This window comes from Portunus trituberculatus, chromosome 46, assembly GCF_017591435.1.
Source record: "Portunus trituberculatus isolate SZX2019 chromosome 46, ASM1759143v1, whole genome shotgun sequence".
NCBI classification, from domain to species: Eukaryota; Metazoa; Arthropoda; class Malacostraca; order Decapoda; family Portunidae; genus Portunus; species Portunus trituberculatus.
Window position 1 is genome coordinate 3407956 of NC_059300.1, and position 27324 is coordinate 3435279.

Sequence of the window (27324 nt, forward strand, 5' to 3'; positions counted from 1 at the left end):
ATGTCCTTCCTGTAACCAACTCTACAACACTCGCTTGCTCGTCGCCTTCCACCAATCCACACCAATCCCTCTCCTCTGTTCACACAACGTCCAATCTCAGCTGTTTCCCTTACTTCCCTATTCCTCCCCCCTCCCATCTCTCTCTCTCTCTCTCTCTCTGCTCCTCACCCAACGCACCAGCCTCAGTTTCAGCCTCAGGAAAGCAACACAACACAATGACACGCGGCACATGAAGGGGATCAGTGGGTGCACGGGACTCGCCATCACATTCTCCAACAGGTTTCAATTCCTTATCTTCATTTAACTTTCGTCGCCACTGCTTATGGAACTTTATGGTACCGTCGTGCAGATTTAGAGTTTAATTTCATATGGCACTGTTGAAGGCGATGTTTAAACGTTTTAGTAATTAGTTTCATTTACTTTTTCTATGGTTGAGATTGACTAGTTGTGTCTTATAAGTGATCAAGGGACTACCAAGCTTTAAGGAATGTAACTATAGTATTTCGAATGTCTTAATGCAGTCAAGGGATTATTCAAGCGTCTTATAAGTAGTCAAAGGATTACCAAACTCTAAGGGAGGCAACTACAGTATTTCAAGTGTCATATAAAGAGTCAAAGGATTAGGAAGTAGTAGCAGAAGTTAATGGGTATTTTAATAGTATCTTCGAAATTCCAGTGACAGTTAAATAAGAATTCTGCACTCTCGATAATAATAATAAAAAAAATAAATAAATAAAGAAAACTGGCCAACCATCTCTGTGTCCCTTACAAGAAGACTATGCGATTATGACTCCAGAGCATAAAGAGAAAGGAAGGTTATCGTAATTTCACCTAAATAATTTCCATCAGTTAAGATTCCACCGCAAAAATTTCACCAGAAAAAATAATTCCTTTGTAAATTCCTGACCTAACTTAACCTAACGTATTATGGAGAGGAATTATTTGGGGAGGATATCCAGTAGAGAAAATATTTGTGAAAGAAATTTTACCAGGGAAGAATTTTACATATATGGGTAAGCTATTTTTATCGTCTCTCTCTCTCTCTCTCTCTCTCTCTCTCTCTCTCTCTCTCTCTCTCTCTCTCAGTACAGAGAGTAGAATCTCCGGGTGAGGGAATTAAAGAATAATTGAGGAAGTGGCGAGAAAAGATGAAGGCAAAGCAATCATTCGAAACGAGAGAGAGAGAGAGAGAGAGAGAGAGAGAGAGAGAGAGAGAGAGAGAGAGAGAGAGAGAGAGAGAGAGAGAGAGAGAGAGAGAGAGAGAGAGAGAGAGAGAGAGAGAGAGAGAGAGAGAGAGAAGAGAGAGAGAGAGAGAGAGAGAGAGAGAGAGAGAGAGAGAGAGAGAGAGAGAGAGAATATGCAGGAAGTGTGCCAAAGTGCAGGAAGACTGGCTCTCTTTTTTGTCCGCGTGACAGCACAGATAATACCCCCACCCCCTTCCTCCACCCTCCCCTGCACCCCACCAATCCCTCCTCTCTCCTCCCCAAGACTCATCAAATACCCCCCCCAACTCCCATCCCCGTACAGTCCCATTATTTCTGTCTAATTCCATGATGCACCACGCCACCACTCCATCCCACCCCACCATACCAATCACCCCACCCACACTTTCTCCCTCTTCCTCATAACCACACCAACCGAGTCCTCCCACTACTAGCTCTTCCACCACACCCGTCTCCCCACACCACACATTGCTATCCCTTCTACCATCTACACTTGCCTCTTCTCGCAGTGGCCTTTAGGACGAAGGGCCATTAGTTAAAAGCGCTATTTACTGTCCTCCAATATCACGGTAAATTACAGTTAAAGCAGAAAACGCAGAGGAACTGAAATAAAAAGTTTGAATGTACAATGCAAAAAAAAGTCATGGTCCTCAGTGTTTATGTAGTAATGTTACATAGTGCTACATAATTGTTCCAGAATATGTCACCCTCTCCCTACCTCTCTGTCCCCTCCACACCTCCACGCTTGTTGCTACTCGTTTTACACCTGTTGCCATTCATTTTCGCACCTGTTGCTATTCATTCGCACCTGTTGCTGTTCAGACAAACCTGCCGGCATTCATAACACTCACGGCGGCTTGTCAACACCACCAAGGGACACACGTTGCCTCGTTCATGTTGCTTTGCTCTGGGTCTTCATTACTCCACGAATCTCCACGCAGACACTCTCCTGAACACCTCTCAGCAGGATCGGTCAGCGTACTTCAGTCATGGGTCCTAATAAGAGTGCCTTGGTCCTCAGTTCCTCGCCACTCAGGTCTGTCTCTCACTGATCCTATCTTATGAGCAGTGCTGACTTCCGGGAGGCGAGCAGCGCGTTCACAAAGCCACTGGGGTATTGGCTTTCACGGACTGTGCTGTAACAAGCCTGGACTCAAAGGGGCAAGATAATTCTACTGACACACAATACATCGAGTCAGCGAGGACAGGCGATCAAAGCATTCAAGTATTTTTTTTTTCCTTTTATTATTGTGTACAGGTAGGAACACCTATCGACGGCAACACATCACGTCGCCAGATGTGTGGCGCTGCAGACATAATCGGTCTCAGCACACACAGTCATAATCAGTCCCTGGTGCTTCATGCAATAACCTTCCAAATATTCTGGACTTGGTCGTGTCCTGAGATACCCTGCGGGCTAATGGCTGCCGCTCCTCGTGTATCGCCTCAGTAGTAATCACCACGAACTCCACAGACTCCAAAAAAGTTACAGAGCCGTGGGCAGTCTCGGCCATTGATCCTGATACTACCGAGAGGTTCTCCCTAATATTCGGATACACAAAGGTCTAGCAACTAATCCGTGTAGGTTTTGAAAAGTGACGGAACAAGGAGAAGCAATCGAACTCCTTCAATCAAAGAAGACAGTTCATCATCCTCAGGGAAGTTCACAATGCTCCGGGGGATCATAAGTAGAGCGCATCACACACTCATTCCTCGGAGGATTCCCCGGAAAGAGAGCCCTCACCGCCCCGCCCTGGCCGCTCCGACATGAGGTGATTAAAGGGGTGCTTGCTTCAACATGCAAGATTTCGCCCGGCACATTTCATGACCCGAGTGGCGCCTCGCTGCGCACGCATGAAGGCAGCACACAGGCCGGCGGCACTTCAGCAACTTACACGAGGATTGGGACGCAGCCATCGATCCTAAATCTCTCTTCTGAGTTTTTACCGTGTCTTTTTAAGAGTGCGCCCCTCCCGCTGCCTAAAAAGAGTTACACCAATAACTAGATTTTTATTGGCAGCGGCGCAGGTCACCAAGACCCGCCCAGCGCCGTCCAAGCCCTGTTCCGGCAGGACCTTACTCTTCTGTGATGGAACAAGAACTTCGTCAAGAAGAAAGATTGGACTAAATTTCACTAGACAGCATTGTGAGGATCGTATGTACAATGGAATAAAGCCTCTCCCATTTAAATTAGTAACATATACAGCAAGTGAGCAAACTGAACTCTTAACTCACATAATCCTGCTTGAGTTTAAACGATAAATTATATAAACTACTATCCCGAGCTGTGGACATGTAACAATGAGCTAGATGGGATGCGCGCTGGTGGTTTTTGAAATGTATCAACAACCATCAATGTAGAAAGTCACTCAACCTTGACTCAGCACATTTTCCTCCATCCACCCCAAACACACCCACCCACCCACCCACACACAATAATACATATGATAACAAACTGACCCACAAACTTCCACGAACTAATCCACATCAGCTAACGCCACAGTGAACAGCAAGGGACTGACCTCCACTAACACCACTCAACACACTCCATGCTTCCTTCACCTTCCCTTCACTATCCTCACTCACCATACACCTCCCTCCTCATCCATCCTCCAACTCATACTCAAAACATACCATACGTCTCCTCCACCATTGCCATGAGGAACACCTACATCCATATCACCCTCCACACTCACGCTATGACCCTTTCTATGATATTCCAAGACCCTACCCCCCTTCCACACACACTCACCCTAATATGTTCCTTATGCCAGTGAAATACTAGCATGAGGTACCCCCTACATCCACAAGAGGTACTTTCATTATATTGTTACATATGTGTTTTCGAAAGTAGGAATCACTTACTGATCTTAATGTGTTTATGTCGCACTGTCTTTTTCCTTATATCACCTTATGATCTTAAAACATGTATCAAATAATCACCTTGATCTGAAAACAGCTTTTCTTAATGACACCTTAAATTTTGTTTATCCACACACATAATTATGGTATCCCTTGTACTTCTTTAAGGCCTCTATCAGATTCCCTCTTCATCTACCAAGAACAGCTTTCCTTATGTTCTTGTATTTTCATTCCTAATTCAACATTCCTTTATCATGCTGAAGATTTTATTTCTATCACCTATCTTACTTAAAGACGTCTATCTGATATCCTCTAAACATATAAAAAAACTTTTACCTGCATTCTTTTTGTGCCTGAGAACAGCTTCCCTCATGCTCTTATATTCGCGGCCCTGACTCACGCGTCCCTACCGGCAGGTGCACGAGTGGGAGATTGGGCGGCACAAGTTGAAGAGCAAGATGGAGATCGACCCCGCCACTCTGATGGACGTGGGCTACTACGAGTGTCAGGCCAACAACATACATGCAGTGGACCACCGGGGATTCAGGACCCAGTACACGGCCGGCCTTTAGTGCGGCTCCCGGTACAACCCCTACACCCCTCAGCCCCTCGCTGTGGCACCCCAGTACACCTTTACCCTCCGTGGTGTGGTTTCAAGTACACTTTAGACAGGTTAAGTACACTTATCGCCTCTAGGTGTGGCTCCCAGTACACAATAAGCCTCCCAGTGCGACTCCCGGTAACGTTTAAGCTTTTATCAGTGTGGCTTCAGTACACATATAGACTATAGTGTGGCTCCCGGTACATATTCATCCACCCAGTATGGTTTTAAATACACCTTTAGCTTCCCATTACGACTCTCACTACACCTATGACTCCCAGTACATCTAAAGCCAAACAGTACACCTCGATGTGCCTCCAAGTACAGTTTCAGTGCCTCTCATTACACGTTTAACCTCTCAGTAAGGCTCCCAGTACAGCTTCGGTGCTAACATGACCTTCGGCTCGTCTCAAGGCCCCACACTGTCTGCCTAAACGGGTCTAGTGAGGCAGTCTGTCTATCTGCTGGTTCCCCTCTGAATAATACACCTGTCCACTTCAGTCCCAATTAAGCCGTGCTCACCTGCCCGCCCTCTCTCATTTCTCAGGGCAGGGAGGAGGTGGCTCAGAGTTAAGGAAAGGAAAGGGTGCAGGGAAAGAAAAAGAACGGGAAAAAAATTAGATAAAAAACGAGGAGAGGCAAGGAAACAGCATTCTTCAACTCTTCTCTCCTTCCTCCTTCTTCCTCCTCTTCCTCCTCCTCCTCCTCCTGCTCCTCCAAGTCCCCGTGGCCAACCTCATCAGCGGCTGGCACCCGGGAGTCAGGCCTTGAATGGAATATCGTTTCAATTAAGCGTCTGTGAAAGGGAGGCCTGTTTGTGTGTGTGTGTGTGTGTGTGTGTGTGTGTGTGTGTGTGTGTGTGTGTGTGTGTGTGTGTGTGTGTGTGTGTGTGTGTGTGTGTGTGTGTGTGTGTGTGTTAATGTAAAACGCTCCAGGGCCGTGTGCGCAGATTGATGTGCGCGAAAGACAAATATACGTACATTACTAAAGACATTAATAGGATTAATGGTTTGGTGGTATGTCCTTGTAATACGCAGCCCCATCCCTGCCCACAACACACACACACACACACACACACACACACACACACACTCTCTCTCTCTCTCTCTCTCTCACGCTAAGAACAGGCTTTCCTTCCCACTGTCCCTGAGGAGCTGCACAGTCTCGAATACTCAAGAGTGACGTCAGCAGCATCACAGGTCTCCAATAACAATATTACCCACCACCACCACCACCACCACCACGTCCACCTACACCAACACAAAAGAGTGACACGTCTAAGCATGTCCAGCAATCACCCACACTATCTGTCACCTTTCATCCACCCTCCTTTATGAACTAGCACCATTACCTGCTCACCACCACAACCACCACCACCGTCACCTTATCTACTACCTACACCAGAGTGACATGTTCAGCCATCATCCACCCTCCTCCATGCACTCTCAGACCCTCCCCAGATTTAGATTCACGCTACACCTGCTTAAATAAAAACTCTCAAATGTCACCTAGCCTGTTTGCTCACCACTTCATGCACACCTTTTTCAATGCTACCTCCTCCTTTCCCTCCTCCTCCGCCCCTACCGCCGCCACTACCTATCTTTCCCCATGTCTTCCTCACCGACGCATCAGACACACGTGGAGTTAAAGCCATTAGGACTTAAAGCTGTAATCTAAGCCACATAAATGAAGGTGAAGTAGAAATACCGATAGGTTTCCTAGCTGAGGCTGAAACAACCACCACCACTACCACCACCACCACCACCGCCGCCACCACCACCATCATCGTTGAGGCAGTAATACTCGTGATACAGTCCAACATTTTTCGGACTTAGAATTATACCATTGAAAAGATTTACGTTCGTGTGTTTAGTTAGTTTAAGGGACAGTACGTATGAGAGAGAGAGAGAGAGAGAGAGAGAGAGAGAGAGAGAGAGAGAGAGAGAGAGAGAGAGAGAGAGAGAGAGAGAGAGAGAGAGAGAGAGAGAGAGAGAGAGAGAGAGAGAGAGAGAGAAATAAGAATGAGACACACAGAAGGGCAAGAAAAAAGAGAGAGAACGGAAGACAAGAGGGAAGGACGAGAAGGAGGGGGAAAGAACAGAAAGGGAGAAGAGAAACAAAAAGAAAAAAAAAAGAAAACGAGAAACAAGAAATACAAGGAAAAGAAAGATAAAAAAGAAAAGACAAAGCGAATAAGACAGAACAGTAGATATCAAAACTTCTCACTTCATCCACCACTCCACAAAAAAAGTATCCAAGAAGCAACACAACATAACACAAAACACAACACAAAAACGTAATGGGCCCAACAGTTGGCAGAGCTGAGATATATCGATTCACGTTCCTGCAACAAGGCAACGAGAGGGTGGCAGCAGCGGAGAGGCACGGTGGCCATCGATCTATCTATCCATCTACCTTTACATGCTCCTCTGCTGACATTTCTCTTCATAGGAAATGGCCTGGGATATGTACAGTCCTGAGTGGTGGGAGGAGGAGGAGGAGGAGGAGGAGGAGGAGGAGGAGGAGGAGGAGGAGGAGGAGGAGGAGGAGGAGGAGGAGGAGGAGGAGGAGGAGGAGGAGGAGGAGGAGGAGGAGGAGAAGAAGAAGAAGAAGAAGAAGAAGAAGAAGAAGAAGAAGAAAGAAGAAGAAGAAGAAGTAGAAGAGGAGGAGGAGAGAGAGAGAGAGAGAGAGAGAGAGAGAGAGAGAGAGAGAGAGAGAGAGAGAGAGAGAGAGAGAGAGAGAGAGAGAGAGAGAGATTATTTTTGACATACGAGATAACAATCTATTAGAAACTTGCAATATATACAATGAATGGAGGAAGAAGAAAGAGAAGCCGTAGATGGTGAAAGAAGAGAAAGAGAGAAAGAGACTGAAAAAAAAAACGCGCAATTATACTTTTCAAATACAACAAAAGCAATCAATTAGAAGATAAAAAAAAAAAAACATTCCCTATACGTGTGTGTGTGTGTGTGTGTGTGTGTGTGTGTGTGTGTGTGTGTGTGTTGCGCGTGCGACGGCCTTGTTTGTCCCGTGTATAGGAATCAATAATTTCAGAGGTGGTCAAAGTTTTGAAAAGGTTGACTGAATAATCTTGTGACCATGGCCTTAGTGGGGGAAGAGGAGAGAGAAGAGAAGAAAAAAAAAAAAAAAAAAAAAAAAAGAGGCTTGAGGAACATGTGGACGAGGAGGAGGAGGAGGAGGAGGAGGAGGAGGAGGAGGAGGAGGAGGAGGAGGAGGAGGAGGAGGAGGAGGAGGAGAGGTAAAGGAAGAAAGAGTGAGACGAAAAAGTTTCTAAGAATTCGACTATCCTTTTTTTCCTTTTTGTGACATTTCTCTTCCCTACAGGAGCCACTTTCCCTCCTTTCACTTAGCATCAACGCAAACAATGCCCGGAAACATGACACAATGGAAGCATAAAGCACAGAGTTCACCTGCACCGCCACGACTGCATAATTTAACACCTGAGCTACATTTTAAGGGGAGCAATTCACGCCAATCATAGCAGAGAGAGAGAGAGAGAGAGAGAGAGAGAGAGAGAGAGAGAGAGAGAGAGAGAGAGAGAGAGAGAGAGAGAGAGAGAGAACACAAGTACACTTCATTATATAACTTTGGGCTTGATTTTGGAGTGTTTTCTTTAAGCAAGTCACTCAATTATACTAGAAAATGTGGGTAAATTGAGTTTCCTTTCGGGACGTTCACCTTTATTGGTTTATTTTATACTATTTTGTTGTCCCAGGTCAGTTATAAAAAGTTGATAGATAAAGTTACTCTCTCTCTCTCTCTCTCTCTCTCTCGCACCTCCAACCTCACCTCCATCACGTGAATCTAAAAAAAATCATATTACAAGGTTAACCACGAGTCCCACAATCAATATTCCTTCATTCTCCTCTTTTCTCGTCTTCCCCGTCTCTCCTCTTTCACTTCACCTATTAATCTCCTCTCCCTGACTCCTGTCCTTCAGTTTTTGGTGTTTCTGTTCATGTATTTTCCTGCTCTTCCTCATTCTCTTCCTTCAGTTGCTATCTCTCTCTCTCTCTCTCTCTCTCTCTCTCTCTCTCTCTCTCTCTCTCTCTCTCTCTCTCTCTCTCTCTCCTCTTGAAACCAAACAGGGTTCCAGCCCCATCGTGTTTAATCTTCCAGCGATAAAGTCGAGCGGTACAGCTGAGGGCAAGGAGAATGTTTACGCTTTGTGTGTGTGTGTGTGTGTGTGTGTGTGTGTGTGTGTGTGTGTGTGTGTGTGTGTGTGTGTGTGTGTGTGTGTGTGTGTGTGTGTGTGTGTGTGTGTGTGTGTGTGTGTGTGATGGGGACTGTAATTAAGTGATAAGGTAGTCTGTCTGTCTGTCTGTCTATTTGCTTGCTTGTGTCTATTTGTTCCTCTATCTTACCAATTTATACGAGCATATTAATCTATTTTATTTTCCTATAGCTACATCTCTCTCTCTCTCTCTCTCTCTCTCTCTCTCTCTCTCTCTATTCCCTGTGTTTACAAAGAGACAAGGGGGAAGGAAAAACAATTACGTGACATCAAAAACAATACATCCTTTTACCAATTTCCAAAATAATGATTGGCCTTTCACTCTCGCTTTGCACCGGTAATTTTGTTGGTGCTGCCCCCTCTTCCTCTTCCTCTTCCTCCTCCTCCTCCTCCTCCTCCTCCTCCTCCTCCTCCTCCTCCTCCTCCTCCTCCCGCGTCTCCCGTTACTGAAACACATCACTCAAGCCAGCTATTGGGGAGCGCGCGCCCATGCAAACACACACACACACACACACACACACACACACACACACACACACACACACACAGTGAGAGAGTATGTAGTGTGAAGGATCCTACAGGGCCAAACTTGATGACTTCCATGGATGACTAGGCTGATGAAGGAAATAGTTGTCCAGAATAGGAAAAAAAATATCTATTCTAAACAAAAAAATAAGATAACAATAATAATGAAAAAGCATTAATGAACTACCACTGCTTAGTCTTTCTTTATGCATTTAATTAATTCATATGGTAATTTAATACATTGAATTTACTGTACTTCATGACATAAATACTACTTACGGGAAAGGTTAATGAAGTAAAATTTAGAGACTATACTCAGAACACTTTTAATGATTCTAGCGATAGTTAGATAAAGATTCTCCATCGTCAGTAGAAAAAAAAAAAAACAACACCCATGAAAACCCGACTAATGATGATTAACCTGATATTCAAATAGCTTTTAAGAGATCACAAGAAAGTTCTGAAAATACGAATAAGCATCACTCAACACACACAGACACACAGGCACACACACACACACACACACACACACACACACACACACACACACACACACACACACACACACACGTTAAGAAACACCTCAGTCAGCAAGAACATGAGAAGCATCCCCTTTGAAGGTGTCCCCTCACAACTTAGTGAGTCCTTAAGCTACTTTCACGTGTAAGAGAGTAAGGGAAGCTCCCACGCACCACATGATTCCTTGGTGGGAGGTGACACAGACACACGCCACCACCCACATGCTATACGTACTGAAGTCATCACTGTTACCACCATGAGGATGAACAGAATATGTTGCCAGTATCATCACTCCATCACCTTCACCACACACAGCTACAGCCGCCACTACTAGCATCATCACTAACACCATCACACCACTGAACTCTCATCACCATGTTAATGTAAGGTCAATGTCACCACCTCCAACACCACCACCACCACCACCACCACCATGCAGCAGGCGCCAAAGTCCCTGCCTTGTTTTCTCCGCCACATCGAGGGGATCCGTACCCCACCCCGCCCCAATGCTACTCACACCTCAGCGGGGCAACACTCCCTGAGCTTCAACACTTCGTAGCTGTATAGATCCGTGTATTTACGAATAGGGAAATGTGTCGCACTTTCCCCATATAGTTTTTGACGATATACATGCTTTAAATATATATTATTATTATTATACTATTATACTATAAGCAACGGTGAGGTGTATGTAGTACGTGTGTGTGTGTGTGTGTGTGTGTGTGTGTGTGTGTGTGTGTGTGTGTGTGTGTGTGTGTGTGTGTGTGTGTGTGTGTGTTGGTCTCCCAGCGACCCAGCTCCCCCGCCCAAAAATATGGGTAGGGAAGACCACCGGGGCCCTCGGGCTGACTGTAGCAACACGCATAACACTTTTTAGATCATTCTCAATTATCAGTTGATAATTTTTCCTTTAGTAGCAAATCTCAGAGTTGTATGTTTTAGTGGATGTTGTAGCAAGGCGAGCCAGATAACTGAGAGGCAAGTGTTTCCTGCTGCTTCCCACCACACGGCGGGGACCCACCCTGTCTCGCACATGCCCCTCGTGCTGCTGACGGTACTTAACACTCAAACGTAGGTAGAATGTTTATGAAATAACATGACTCCTAGCGATGGTCAAGTTTCATAAGGTGGAGTGTTAGCAGCGTGAGACACCGCAGTCGTGCAGCCACAGTACCGCGGCTCCAGCAGCGGGGCGGTGCGCTGTCTTCGCTACCGCTTGATGTATCATTGTAGTTTATATGCAGTTTTCTACTATTTCAAAGTATATCATGTACCTACGTTAATGATTATTAAAACAGTTACACCACAGCGCATGCACTCTCTCTCTCTCTCTCTCTCTTGAGACTTTACGTCCCTGGCAGGTTGCGACGGCTGCGGGAGGGCTGTGTGGCGGTGATGTGACAGGCTGTCAGTGATGGAACTGGCTGATGGAGAGGCAGGGAGCTGGTAAGAGTAAGGCAGGAAGAAGCAAAGGACACGCAGAGAAACCGACATTATACGAGAATTGGACAGATGCACTAACTCAGCTGTTTATAAATTTCAAACAGGTGTAAACAATAGTCAGCTGGAGTTCTTGGCTTCCATCCTGGTTTTCTCTTACCTGAATCCTATTTGATGTTGCACGGTAACTGACAGGAGACTCACAATACTGCCCTCCGCCCTGTCCTCGCCTACCCTCGCTGCCTGCCTCGTTTCAAAAGCAAGGGGTCTCATCTTACTCTGTCAGTTCCCCCTTGGTACGCTAAACTAAACTGAACACTAACAACTACAATATTAATCTTCTGAATTTACAAGTGTATTGAATATTTTGAGAGAGAGAGAGAGAGAGAGAGAGAGAGAGAGAGAGAGAGAGAGAGAGAGAGAGAGAGAGAGAGAGAGAGAGAGAGAGAGAGAGAGAGAGAGAGAGAGAGAGAGAGAGAGAGAGAGAGAGAGAGAGAGAGAGCGAAGCACTTATAATGAGCACTTATCCCACCACCCCCACTATCAGCAATAATTATTGATAAAAGGTTAACAACAATGACAAGACGTTTTATTTGTTTCACCTCTCAAAAACAAAACAAGAGAGCAAAGAAGAGAAAGAAAAAATAAGAGAAAGGAACATGCGCGCGCGCACACGCACACGAAAGCACGCACGCACGCACACACACACACACACACACACACACACACACACACACACACACACACAGTTTTGGAAGATATATATGCTTTATATATATTATTATTATTATACTAATATACTATAAGCAACGGTGAGAGAGAGAGAGAGAGAGAGAGAGAGAGAGAGAGAGAGAGAGAGAGAGAGAGAGAGAGAGAGAGAGAGAGAGAGAGAAACAAAAAATCGATATACACAACAAATTCACTCACACACACACACACACACACACACACACACACACACACACACACACACACACACACACACACACCGCGTAGTGTAGTGGTTAGCACGCTCGACTCACAATCGAGAGGGCCGGGTTCGAGTCCCGGTAAGCGGCGAGGCAAATGGGCAAACCTCTTAATGTGTGGCCCCTGTTCACCTAGCAGTAAATACGTACGGGATGTAACTCGAGGGGTTGTGGCCTCGCTGTCCCGGTGTGTGTTGTGTGTTGATCTGGTCTCAGTCCTACACGAAGATCGGTCTATGAGCTCTGAGCTCGCTCCGTAATGGGGAAGACTGGCTGGGTGACCAACAGGCAACCGAGGTGAATTACACACACACAAGGGAATCTCTCCCTATTCAGCGAGCCAGCCAGCCAGCAAGGTTCGCGCAGAGAGGCTGAGAATAACAAGGCTGGAGGAACAGAAGAAAACATGTTGTCGCCGCTGCAGCTGTCGCCTAGTCGCCTATTTCGGTGAGTAGAGGTGAACTGTACCGGTGCTGTTTTTATCAATCCTCGGCCAGAGCAGGTGTGTGTGTGTGTGTGTGTGTGTGTGTGTGTGTGTGTGTGTGTGTGTGTGTGTGTGTGTGTGTGTGTGTGTGTGTGTGTGTGTATGTAAAATCTCCAGGAAAGAAAGGCGAAGACAAAGGGGAACGTAAAAGGAATGGGAGAAAAGTAAGTATGAATGTAAAGAGAATATATAAAGAGAGAGAGAGAGAGAGAGAGAGAGAGAGAGAGAGAGAGAGAGAGAGAGAGAGAGAGAGAGAGAGAGAGAGAGAGAGAGAGAGAGAGAGCAGAGAAAAAAATAGTAAAATTTTTACTACAATACACCAATAATAGTAATATATATAATAGTAATGGCGGTAATAATAACAATAATAATAATAATAATAATAATAATAATAATAATAATAATAATAATAATAATAAAATACTATTGATAATAACGTAGCACAATCTATATAGATACTTTTCACTAAAAATTTTCGCTGACTAAAGTTACTCAATTAAAATACACACGCACACACGCACTCGGACACACACACACACACACACACACACACACACACACACACACACACACACACACACACACACACACACACACACACACACACACACACACACACACACACACACACACACACACACACACACACACACACACACACACACACACACAGCAGAACATTCCTCCTTCTCCTCGTCCTCCTTGTCAATGATGAAATGCATGAATATTGAAAACTCCTCCATTTAATTACGCTTTTCTATTGTTCTGTGAGTTACCGAGCGTCTTGCACTTGAAGGGCCGCGGGATGAGAGAGAGAGAGAGAGAGAGAGAGAGAGAGAGAGAGAGAGAGAGAGAGAGAGAGAGAGAGAGAGAGAGAGAGAGAGAGAAATCGGGAGCGGAGATATGTAAAGGTAAGCAGATGAACTGGTGAGATGTGAACATGTGGAGAAAGAAGAGAGTGAGTGAGTGAGTGAGTGAGTGAGTGAGTGAGTGAGTGAGTGAAGGCAGGCAGGCAGGCAGGCAGGCAGGCAGGCAGGCAGGCAGGCAGGCAGGCAGGCAGGAAGGAAGGAAGGAAGGAAGGAAGGAAGGAAGGAAGGAAGGAAGGAAGGAAGGAAGGAAGGAAGGAAGGAAGGAAGGAAGGAAGGAAGGAAGAAAGGAAGGAAGGATTTGGAAACAAAAAAAGAAGGAAGAAAGGATGTAAAAAAATGGGAAGAAACAATAAAGTAACGAAGGAAGGAAATAATAAAATGAAAGGAGGTAAGGAAGGAAAGGAAAGGAAGCAGAACCACTCTTCTCCTGACTCTCATTACTCTAGAGGTCATTATTATACACTCCACTTCAACTCGCTAATTATTTCTTACAGTCTGGCGGCTGATGTATTCCCAGTGCACCGGCAGGAAAAGGTTGGAAAAGGAGAAAAAAATGTGGAAGATAGATAGAGTTAAGGGTGAATAATTATGAGATAGAAGGATGGAGAAGAAGATCTAAAAAGAATTATCATGGTAAGATGGAATACTAAATAGGTAAAAGGAATAATAATAATAATAGAAAAAAAAGGTGAATGATATAGTCAAGGGTGAATATTTGTGAGTTAGAAGGATGGAAAGGATAAGAAAAGAATGATTATGGTACGATGGAATATGAAATAAGAGATAAGTAGATGGGTAAGGGAAAGAAATGGAATCAACATTAAAAAAAATAGCATAGAAGAGAGAGAAAAAAAGAAGTTCTTAAGAGTAACCTCCAATTTAAAGGCAAGTAAAGGTTTAAGAAAGATGGAATACGGAAATTTGAAACAGTGACAAAGAAAAGTGGAAAGGAGCAACTAACATAATACTGGAAATAAGACAGCAAAGAACACGGGAAGAGTGGGGAAAAAAGAGGAAAAAATAATAAGCAGGAAAGTTTGGGTTTGCCGAAAATGAGAATAGAATAAAACAGAAGTAAAATGATTCACTCAATGAGATGGTTTTATATCAATGCACCAAACTGTACACAGCAAATCTTAACTATATGGAGCAAAGTTACAAGCAAAGAAATCATTACAAAAACCTGATTAAAAATATTTGAACCGTTGCGTTTAGTAGCTACATTGTACTACTCTTACTACTACTACTACTACTACTACTACTACTACCTATACCAATTTTGATGTATAGTTAGTATGTACACAATATACCATAAGATAAAATTCCACATACCAACACCGAATCTGAGAGTAATTCATAAGTTACCCCAAAACTGTCCCCTTCCTCTCTCATCGTCCGTTTTCTTTCATCAGCAAATCGTCACATGGACTTACACATACCGCAATTACTACTTGTCCTTTGATTAAAGCCAACAAAGTGAACGATACGAGGTTGTTCCCAAAGACAAGTTACTGAAACTGTGATACACCCGTGAGCTACAACATTTGGCTTCCTTCCTCAGTCTCTGTAACTGCTCAGGTACGCTGACTGAACCACAGACTCGTAACTCTTCTACCTTAGGTATCAGAGTGAGAAGGACGCTGGCTGACACGCTCAGAGTTATTCAACATTCTGGGGCATTCATATCGTTGAACCATAGGTCAGTGAGTTTCCCCATATATTCTAAGAAAATGATTAGTAAGGGAATGTTGATAAAGGGTCTAGCGAGGGTGAAATATTAATAGTGTGAGTAAACTTTGAGATGGTAAGCGAGTCTTCACATTCTAAGTAGAGGATAAGTAATGGAAAGTTTATAAAGGATGTAGCAAGGGTGATGATGTATAGGACAGTGTGTACAAACAATCAGAGGGCAAACGGAGGATTAACATTGTGAGTATACCTGGAAAGTAAACTTAACCACAACCACAACCACAACCACCACCACCACCACCACCACCACCACCACCACCAGAATCTACACTACACAAAATCACAAGTAACCGCAATATTTCTACCGTTCTTACACACCATAACAATCATCAAACCAGTTATACAACACTACCACCACTATCATCATCATCATCATCATCACCACCACCACCACCACCATAACCACCACCAGCAAAGCCGTAAACACCATACAGCCACAAAATAAAACACACCATAACAAAACAAAGCCACCTCGTTCACCAGCAGCAGCCACAACGTAGGGTCACACAAGTAGAGGGTGAGAAGAATGTGAAGGAATTGAAGTGACGGTATTGTGATGCAAGAGGTCATGTGTGTGTGTGTGTGTGTGTGTGTGTGTGTGTGTGTGTGTGTGTGTGTGTGTGTGTGTGTGTGTGTGTGTGTGTGTGTGTGTGTGTGTGTGTGTGTGTGTGTGTGTGATGGATCAATAGTGCAGCGTCCTATCCTTCCCCACTCTCTCTCTCTCTCTCTCCTCGCCACCACAGGCCTGACTCACCTATCCACCAAACCCTTAACCCTAACTCACTAGAAAATAAATAATAATAAAAATAAATAAATAAATAAACACCCAGCTACTCAATTCAGCTCAAGTCCACAACCCTCTATCACTACACCACATCCACCTCTGCACCTCCATGACCTCACGCTCCACCCCAGTCCACTCTCATACAGGTTTCCTCCAATTTCTTATTTCTGGTCCGTGGTAAGGCAGTCTCGCTCCTCTGCCTAGCCGCCGCAACGAAGGGTTTGGGATCGCAAAGCAGGCATGCAGGCAAGCAGGCAGGTAGGCAGCGCGAGGCGGGATATTAGTCTTACTGCAATGTGACGCTGATAATGATTGCACGCTGGAAGGTGCACGGTGAGAATGAGGACGATAGGACATGGCAAAAATGTACGTATCATTGTTTTGACACTTGCATATCGAGAGGAGAAAGATACACGGAAGCAAATGCACGCGCGCGAGCATACACACACACAGACACACGCACACGTACACGCACACGAATACAATAAGTGAATCACATCTAAGAAAATAAATTACAACATGATCAAATAAGCCCAACTTGACACCACTGTACTGAATGACTCTCCTGACGGCTATCTGTAAAATACCGCAAATCACTGCACATAATGAATGCTATCATGTCACGTTCTTTCCCTGAAACACACAAATATTGCTTCCCGATCGGGAAATTGAACTCCATTACTCCAATGCATGAATCAGACATTAAGTTTTCATTCCTTCCTCTCAATTGTTGAACCGTGTTTTGAAGTTACAAGCCAAGAATACCGTGACTTTTATACAGCTCATACATTCATAATCTTGATGGTGACTGTACGGGTAGTTTTCAGCTTTCAGATCACGTTGCATGTCTACGTAAGAACACAAGACATATAGTGTAAATGGATGTGAAACTCTACGGAGTCTATCAGTCGAGGTTCACTTAGTGGTTGTATAAGTTATATGAGAATGAAAACTCGTAAAATGAGCGAAGATTCATACTTTAATTCCTTATAATTTTTCATGATAGGTGTAAAAAGTGTGCCGAACTCTACGGGTTCTGCCATCCGATGTTCACTTCATGGTTTTGTAAGTTTTTATGCAGTAATTCCAAAACAATAAGTGAGAGAAGGGACATTAAAATAAAAAAAAAAAAATACTATGCTTTCGCGAAGAATAGTTTTTCTAATGATTTACATGATGATGAAACCTTTACAGGGATTTGATACGCGCTCACGCACACGCGCGCACACACACACACACACACACACACACACACACACACACACACACACACACACACACACACACACACACACACACACACACACACACACACACACACACACACACACACACACACACACACACACACACACACACACACACACTTACATACGCAGAAATATATATGACACAGCTTACATGTGAAAAAAATCCCTAACATATAAATTTTCCATTTGTGTCTGGCACTGTGTGTGTGTGTGTGTGTGTGTGTGTGTGTGTGTGTGTGTGTGTGTGTGTGTGTGTGTGTGTGTGTGAAAATGATGGTTGTTATTCTGCCTGCACCTTTTAAAAATTCCTTTGATATACATTGAAACACAAACAAACCATGAGCTATTCATGTCCGTCAAAGGGAAGAGATAGAAAGGAGAGAGAGAGAGAGAGAGAGAGAGAGAGAGAGAGAGAGAGAGAGAGAGAGAGAGAGAGAGAGAGAGAGAGAGAGAGAGAGAGAGAGAGAGAGAGAGAGAGAGAGAGAGAGAGAGAACACACAAAGAAAAAGGGAAATAAAAAGGGTCTCAGAAATAGAAAGGAAAAATAACTGAAAACAAGGAAGACAGACAAAGCACAAAAAGAGACTGAATGAAAGAGAGAGGCAAAAGGGTAAAGGGATCCAAGAGAGAGAGAGAGAGAGAGAGAGAGAGAGAGAGAGAGAGAGAGAGAGAGAGAGAGAGAGAGAGAGAGAGAGAGAGGCTTGCATATGACCATCCAACTGACCACCATTCATTCAAACGAGAGAGAGGGGAGTGGAGGAGCAGGGAAGGGAGGAGAGGGGAAGGGAAGAGGAGGAGAAGAGGACGAGGAGTGACATGAGAGCTGTAAGCAGGGCCGGACGAGGGCACTTGAGTCAACCAGGTGGAGGTGGTGGGGGTGAAGGAGGGGGCGAAGGACTGGGAGGGAGGGGGGGGAGACGCCCACACCTGCACCTCGCCAAGCATTAGGTAAAGCCATTGCACACCTGCACGTGGAAGCTGACTGACACACACACTGACTGATTCTCTCTCTCTCTCTCTCTCTCTCTCTCTCTCTGCAAGGACGTACGTACATTATTCCCCGCGCGTGTTAGCCAGATCTGCTTTAATCACTTATCAAGGCCACAACACAAAGAGGTCGCACTTTTCTGGCCACACCTCCACCATTATGTCCGTCAATAACACCAAATTAACACAACTGTTCCTGACCGCAGCGACCCATAACGATTACGCCTAATTCACGCTGCTTTTTTTTCAATTCCCGGCTCATGAATGATTAAATCTCATTAAATCCACTTAACATTTCGTATTATTTTGCTGGTTCATAATTTCCTCTTTTTCAGCAGTGTTTTCTGTCTGGATATTACTCGTGATTAATTCTTTTTTCTTTTCTTGATGGCGTAGAAATGATATAAAAGTTACTCTTTTTATCATAAGAGTAATGAAACAAGGAAAAAAGAAATAGTTATCTTTGTTTTATTGCGTTATCAAGCCGGTGAGCGCCGCGTGTTGCTACAAAACCAGTTGCCGTTGCTGAACGAGGTGATATTTTTGCAACGCTGTGGGTCTTGCAACACTCGACCCTCATACCGCCTGCCCTCCGCCTCTCGCCTCTCACCACCCGCCTCTCGCCGTTCACTCGCCTAACCTCACTGCTATCCACAAAACCACGATGGAATATATGAAGGCTAGTGATGAGGGAACACAAAATACATGTGCTTTATCATTGTTTTCCTTTTCTTTTTACTTTTTTTTATTGTGACCTTACTTTGCAATATCCTGAGTTTCCGCTGTCCTGTGTGTGTGCTTTTTCTCTCAATCTGACATCTTTTGTTCTGCAGCCGATCTGTGTTTAGAATCTAACAAACTATAAATTTTTTAACAGGTTAGAGGACATAACAATGAATGGAGGATGGTAAGCACAGGGGAAATCAGCATATAAGGTTAAGGTTACTCAGCTTCTGAACACGACTGTATAAAAACATGCGCTCTCCTTCGTGTTGCGTGTCGATTATCTTCACTTGTAAAGGTATTATGACTAAACTTGACAGTGAAAAGTTACCGCGCAATTCAAATCTTCCTATACGAAAAGTTTTATTTGGGCCAAGTCGTCTAGTGTTGTCCAAATCAAATAAGTGTCGTGCAATCATTACCGGTCAAAGGTGTTAGGACAAGAAATCTAAATGGTATGTAATCTTTAGTTGTGTATAATCAATTCTCACAAAGCCGATCTTACCACCCTTTCTCCCTTCTCTACTGCCACGAACACAAATACAAACACAGCACATTTGGAGAGGAACCCCCTGTACCTTGCATCTTCCCCTACAAGTCAGTCCTCTCACTCTCCCACCGGTAACTTCGCCAACCCAAACAACAGCAGTGTTAAACACCCTAGTAATTCCCGGTATCCCTTCACCAATACAGGGTACTTCCTCCTAGTCCCCGGAGTGTGACTCCTCCAAGGTCGTCGTGGTGTTTACATTGCCGGTGGTTCTCTCCCAAGCGGGAGTTCGTGTTCACTCGCTGCCCTTCAGGATACAGTGACAGACTACAGCTAGATTCTTGTTAAGACGCTAATGTGTGTGTGTGTGTGTGTGTGTGTGTGTGTGTGTGTGTGTGTGTGTGTGTGTGTGTGTGTGTGTGTGTGTGTGTGTGTGTGTGTGTGTGTGTGTGTGTGTGTGTGTGTGTGTGTGTGTGTGTGTGTGTTATCGGTGGCAGTGTTGCGGTTCAGTGTTCTCCAATTAACGTATTCTCTAATTAAAGTGATCACGAAATACTTCACCATCTGTGTATCTGAGCCAAAATTTGTATGCTATACGCACTAAAATTACTCGTATCTGAAAGGTGATTATGCTCACTGTTCCAACAAAACTGTAAAAACTTGCAAAGAACGGATAAATAGTCTCAATTTCAAGATTATTTAACACCACATATTATACGAGGATAAAAGAAAAACTTTTTTTTTATAAAAAGCAGAATGAAAGCCCAATGAATGCTATAAAAATATCAACTCTCTTCATTCAGCGATGAAAAATGTCACTGTAATGCAATCTTCATTTAGCGATGAAAAATGTCATTGTAATGCAGTCTTCATAAATGTCAACAATACACAATTTCTTGCCTTTCTAACAACTGAATCACAGGATTGGAAAGCCAGTACTATCAAAACACGCCGCAAGTGCTTCTCTTGGTGGAGATGCAGATCATCAGTAAACATCACCAACGTGTGTCGAGATCACACTGGAGACACCTAAATCAAGCCCCGTGAACAAATATTTGAGAATTCCACGATTGCTAGGAAATTTGATCTGTATTGGTAATTTGCCTTTAGTCAGCAACTGGTAGTGATGTTATCCTTCCTACGGCGCTAGGAGGGCGGCGCGTTGGACGGCGTAATACCGTGACCTCGAACAGAATGCCGACAAGCGACAAAGTAAACCTAAATATTGACGAATTGATTTTGACCAGTGATGAGACTGAAGGATAAAAGAAGGTCTCAGGCACCAACACAGACAGTGATGTAACGCCGTGTTGGTGCAGGTCATGGTGCTTGTTACGGTTGTGATACACATCAAGCCTGGCCTCGAGGGTAGCAAATGATAAGCCCTTTGAAAGAGGAGAGGACGTGGCCTCCCCGGCACCCCTCCTTCACTCATGGCCTGTGGAGGGCCAGGTGCGGGACGGGGCAGGAACCAGGCCGGGATGACATTCCCAGCAGCATGTGGTCAAAAAGGGTCCCAGCAGGGGAGTATTACGAGGCCATGAGTGGGACGGCGTGGCCGGGAAGAGGCAGAATGAGACAGGAGGGGCGGGGCCGGGCGGGGCGGGGCGGGGCAGGGCGTGGAGACCCCCAAGTTGGGTGTGGACGGTGAGGTTGGCGCAGTCCACCTGCACGCGGCACCCGATACACACAGTGAGAAGCTCCGCTCGCAGCAGCCCAGGTCGGAGGCTCACGCGAGGCTCACCCCAGGACAACACCGGAACCGTGTGAGCAGCCCTCGCCCAGCCAGCTGCAGTCACCCCTCCAGCTGCCTGTGTCGCCCCCACGGCCAGACACACCTGGGTTTAAGACGACAGGTTGGTCACACCCCAACCATCATGTATCCATCACAACCACCACACACATGCCTCACACACCCACAGTCACACGCACCAAATGCCAAGCGGCTCGATCACCAAATTTCACCCTGAAATCAATCTCACAACAGCCTTCCACGCGGCCTATTATAACGATCGCGCTTCACCTGCGGCCTGCCACGGCGAGGAAGGCCTGGCCCTGTAACTCCCGCCACACACACACACACACACACACACACACACACACACACACACACACGACACAAACCAACCTACCTACTTCAAACAAACTAGATCATCACCTCCATACTACCACCTCCACCAACACCACCATCCCCTAAACCACACCTTGATCCACGCCACAAGCATCGCATCGCCTCGCTTACGTAAATGAGTGAACACGGGCGGGAGGTCCGGTGTTCGGGCGGAAGGAGCGGTGGGGACAAGAGAGAGAGAGAGAAGAGAGAGAGAGAGAGAGAGAGAGAGAGAGAGAGAGAGAGAGAGAGAGAGAGAGAGAGAGAGAGAGAGAGAGAGAGAGAGAGAGAGAGAGAGAGTGGGGGGGGAGGAAGGAGGGTGTTAGTTATGGAAAAAGGCACAGCAGGAAAAAGGGAAGCTGATGGAGGAAAGATGAGGTTATCAAGCTGACGCGAGGGTAGCATGGAAATTTAATTAAAGGCAAAAATAATGCCCTCTGAGGGACTTTGCCGTGAAAGGCTGGACAAAGTAAAGGAAGACACGTAAAGGGGAGAAAGAAAGATGAGGAAGAGAGCAATATGGTTAATGATGGCATAGATAAGAGAGAATGGAGAGTAATGGACGGAGACAAGATGGGTGGTTGGTGAGGTAAAAAATAAAAGGATTGGGGAAACTAAGAAAGAAATGTGGTTAACGAAAGAATAGATAAGAGAACAGAGAGAAAGTGGTATGCATGAAGGAAAGGTGACAGGTAACTGGTGGGTAGACAGTATGAGAGAAAGAAAATGACAAACTGAGGAAGAGAAAGAAATATGGTTAACAGAGGAACAAATAAAAGAGAAAGGGTGAAAGGGTGAGAGAAAATAGAGATCGGTGGAGGAATAGTGATAGTGGTGGTGGTGGTGGCGGCGGTGGGTGGGTTATAACACAGACGAGAGTTGTGCATTGCGTCAAGAACTCCCTCCAAAATACACAGTGCTATATCCGCCCGTGACCTCCAACACGCCTCATCTATTTGCAGCGCGGCAATCGGGAACAAGGGAACAATCAAATACATTAACGAGGCGGCCGGACTCTGACACCGAGGGTCGTGAAGGAAGTGACATTATTACTGTATTCATTAGCGCGATTAGACTTGCGCTTAGAAGTGAGAAAGGCGAAGGAAAAAGTTGACGCAGAGAAAAGAATGAGTAGAGATGGTAAATATTGTGTAGTTTCTTTGCACTGACTAATTGTATGTTTGGTGCTTTTAGATTCTCAGGCTAGGAAGTGAGATGAATAAAAAAAAAAAAAAAAAAAAAAAAAAAAAAGATGAACGATGACGGAGTAGAGGTTCAGGAAGAAAGTAAAATGGAAAACTTGATGTATTTCTGCATTTATTTACGTGACTCGAGACTTGGTGCGTAAATAAGACACAGAGTAGTGAAAAAGTGAAATATTACTATATCCGCTGGCAATATTAGACTTTCGCGTGATGGAAAGAGTTAGAATTAGAGGTAAAGATTAAGCGCAAATAAAAAACTAAAGTAGACATTGTGAACTTATTCATTTTCTTTCTTTCTTGCATTAGCTCACTGACATGTTAGTGTGATTGTTAACGGTACAAGCCATTCCCACTTAGAAACGGGAATGTAAAATTATGATATTGACGAAATCAAAATTAATGCAAGTAAAAAAACATAAATAAATAAATGAATGAAAAAAAAGAAAAAAAATATTGCGTCTATATAGTAACTTTGCTGTTTTTGTTCTTTTGCACTTACTGACATATTACTGCATCGATTACAATAGACGGGGATTGACGAAAATTAACTGAATAAACAAGGAAAACGGAAGGGATACAAATAAAATCACGTATATTTGCATTTACTCGTAATTACAAATTCAATACGCACAGCTAACGAAACAACGGCGAAAGAGTAGATAGAGTAGACGAAATAAAAGCAAAACAGAACTTAGCAAAAATAGAATGGTAACCCTCATGAATTCTGGCATTTGATCACGTTATTCCAGGGACAGAGGTAAGAGAGTAGAGGTAACAGGTGCGGCACAGGCAAAGGATAACAGGAATAGTACTGGCGATGGATATATATATGAATACCAACCCAGATTACGTGAGAAAAGCCGTGCTGCGAGGGGAACTGGAGCAGGTGTGAGGTGTAGGGTGGAGGGTGAAGGTGACAGAGGATAAAGGTGTGATGGTGATGGAGGATATTGTGATGGTGAATGCGAATGAGTGCGAGTGAGTATTTTTGTGATTGATGGCTGACTAATAATTTGAAGGGGATGTGATGGTGACAAGCTATCAGAGAAGAGAGAGAGAGAGAGAGAGAGAGAGAGAGAGAGAGAGAGAGAGAGAGAGAGAGAGAGAGAGAGAGAGAGAGAGAGAGAGAGAGAGAGAGAGAGAGAGAGAGAGAGAGAGAGAGAGAGAGAGATACCTGACCTACAAGCCGATGTTGCCGGGTGTTGTGACGGTAAATGGTGACTGATGGAATGACTAATGGAATGACTGACTGACTGACCTTCCGAGTGCGTGAGTGAGTGAGTGAATGCGTGAGTGTGTGTGAATGACTGACTAAACTGACGGCCTGACTGATTGACTTGAATATTTGATAACACGTGGATGAATGACCCAATCAATATACAAATGTGCCAACAAAATAAATCCAGAAAACAATGAGATCAGAGAGAGAGAGAGAGAGAGAGAGAGAGAGTCGTTATGCTAGTACCAGGTAACTAGTTAATAGGAAAGAGGTAAAGCGCCCAAACATGAACACGCTGCAGCCAGACATTTTTTTTTTTCTCTTGCATGAGGTTGTGGGAGAGGGAGAGGGAATGCAGGAAGGGGGAAATGAGAGGGGAGAGAGGAGGGAGAGTTAGATTGGCCGCGAGGTAGTGGGGCCATTTCGGGATGCTGGTGCAAAAATATCCATTTGTAGTCTGTGTGTGTGTGTGTGTGTGTGTGTGTGTGTGTGTGTGTGTGTGTGTGTGTGTGTGTGTGTGTGTGTAATTTTTTCACCTCGGTCGCCTGCTGGTCACCCAGCCAGTCTCCCCCATTACGGAGCGAGCTCAGAGCTCATAGACCGATCTTCGGGTAGGACTGAGACCACATCAACACAAAACACACACCAGGAAAGCGAGGCCACAACCCCTCGAGTTACATCCCGTACCTATTTACTGCTAGGTGAACAGGGGCCACACATTAAGAGGCTTGCCCATTTGCCTCGCCGCTTACCGAGACTCGAACCCGGGCCTCTCGATTGTGAGTCGAGCGTGCTAACCACTACACTACGCGGTGTGTGTGTGATTCACCTCGGTCGCCTGCTGGTCACCCAGCCAGTCTTCCCCTTTACGGAGCGAGCTCAGAGCTCATAGACCGATCTTCGGGTAAGACTGATACCACATAACACACTCCACACACCGGGAAAGCGAGGCCACAACCCCTCGAGTTACATCCCGTACCTATTTACTTCTAGGAGGTGAACAGGGGCTACACATTAAGAGACTTGCCCATTTGCCTCGCCGCTTACCAGGATTCGAACCCGGCCCTCTCGATTGTGAGTCGAGCGTGCTAACCACTACACTTCGCGGTGTGTGTGTGTCTGTGTGTGTGTGTGTGTGTGTGTGTGTGTGTGTGTGTGTGTGTGTGTGTGTGTGTGTGTGTGTGTGTGTGTGTGTGTGTGTGTGTGTGTGTGTGTTTCAGCTCGTTCAAGTGTGCGTCTCGTGATGTATAAAAAAAAAAATAATGATAAAACAGCACATCTGCGCTACATTTCATACTGCTCCACTTGAAAAATATTTATATAACGCACACACAAACAAACAAACACACACACAGAGAGAGAGAGAGAGAGAGAGAGAGAGAGAGAGAGAGAGAGAGAGAGAGAGAGAGAGAGAGAGAGAGAGAGAGAGAGAGAGAGAGAGAGAGAGAGAGAGAGAGAGATGGGGTAACATATTGACAGGAAATGGAGGTACAGACTATTACTGACGTGTCAATGATGAACCAATATTTGTCTGTCTGTCTGTTTGTCTGTCCATGTATCTGTCCTTCCTGCTCTTTCTCTTTCTACATGTATATCTTTATTCCTGTCACTTTGTCTTCAGTTTGATCCTTCCGTCTATCTGTCTATACTCCTGTCTCTCTTTGAATGTACGTATATTCTTTATTTATGTATAAAAGTCTATCTATCTGTCTCTGTCTGTGTTTCCCTCTCTCTGGAGCAAAAGAAGTAAAGGGCGCGGGGATCAAAGGTAGAAAAGATCAGAAAATAGTGGTGTTTTGGCGGGCCCTCGAGACTCATGCCTCTCAAAACAACGACTGGGACAAAGGGGTAACTGTTGTGTGTGTGTGTGTGTGTGTGTGTGTGTGTGTGTGTGTGTGTGTGTGTGTGTGTGTGTGTGTGTGTGTGTGTGTGTGTGTGTGTGTGTGTGTGTGTGTATTGGATTGAAGGAATGTACATACTGTTGGTTTAGATTTATACTGCAAATTTCTCTGCTACGTTACAGAAGGGAGGGATGTTTGATGCCGCTTGCTTTTCTATATATTTTATTCAATGGTTATATGTCTCACTTGTAATAATCGTTTGAATGTTAATTTTTCTTTATTTTGCCAAGTTGTTACATTTTCGTTCGTGTGGGTTTTGTGTTGGCTTTGTTTGATGATCATGAATTGTTACAGCAATGATCGCTTGAATGTTATTCTATATTTCATCCAAGTTTTTTTCCTTTCTCCATAACTGAACAGCGATTGGTCAGAGAGCAGCCTAAAACATTTTGTAACATTGCACATTTAAATATTTAACATTAAAAATACTACTGCATTACTAATGATAATTTCCCAGAATTTCCTCAACTATTAACGTTTGCCTAGAATTCAATTCAAATTCAAAACAAAGCTCTTTATTTATTCATATATATATATATATATATATATATATATATATATATATATATATATATATATATATATATATATATATATATTATATAGATTTATACAACGTTCATATTCGTTTGTTGGATAAACTAAATAAACTGGTATTGTCTGCGTGTCGATCTTTGCCTCCTGTAAATATTGCCAAAAGCCGCTCACATATCACGGTATAATATGTTTCAACGTACTTTTACTAGCAATGAATGTCCGCGTTAACAAATTACTATCCCCGAAGGTCAATCTAGTCATTTTCTATCTTAACATCGCCTTGTTTTATAAATGTGCTTTGCTTTTTGTTGCGATGTTTTCTTTTCTCTTCTTACATGTGACAGAAGACTGACCAAGGGCAACAAAACATTACAGCAACCTCTCCCCACTCATAATAAAAAAAAAATAAATAAATAAATAAATAAATAAATAAATAAAAATATATATGCAGCTCGATCAACTAATACTATCTAATAGTACTAATTAACATGAAAGATAGAACAGCCTACGCAAACACAATGTCATACTTAAGTAACACGGACATTCAATACATTCATTTGCACTAATGTGAAATTATTATTAGCACCTTCTAAACTCCGCCAATTAGATTAAGAGAGCTGACA

The 27324-nt window shown here is 44.2% G+C and overlaps 3 protein-coding genes across 6 annotated transcripts in view; 2 read left to right on the forward strand and 1 right to left on the reverse strand.

The window, feature by feature from the left end:
• Positions 1 to 6688, forward strand: part of LOC123519833 (immunoglobulin domain-containing protein oig-4-like) — a 70991-nt gene extending 64303 nt beyond the window's left edge. For all 3 annotated transcript variants that reach the window (XM_045281360.1, XM_045281361.1, XM_045281362.1), the window contains exon 5: positions 4502 to 6688. In XM_045281360.1, coding sequence (XP_045137295.1) covers positions 4502 to 4657 — 156 coding nt within the window. In that variant the 3' untranslated portion in view covers positions 4658 to 6688. The remainder of the gene's footprint in view (positions 1 to 4501) is intronic.
• Positions 1 to 27324, reverse strand: part of LOC123519830 (procollagen-lysine,2-oxoglutarate 5-dioxygenase 1-like) — a 210444-nt gene that overhangs the window by 96259 nt on the left and 86861 nt on the right. The gene's annotated exons all lie outside the window — the stretch shown is intronic.
• LOC123519834 (immunoglobulin domain-containing protein oig-4-like) overlaps positions 21371 to 27324 on the forward strand; it is a 36805-nt gene continuing 30851 nt past the window's right edge. Inside the window, exon 1 of the mRNA XM_045281363.1 lies at positions 21371 to 21585. The gene's annotated coding sequence lies outside the window, so the exon portion shown is untranslated. The remainder of the gene's footprint in view (positions 21586 to 27324) is intronic.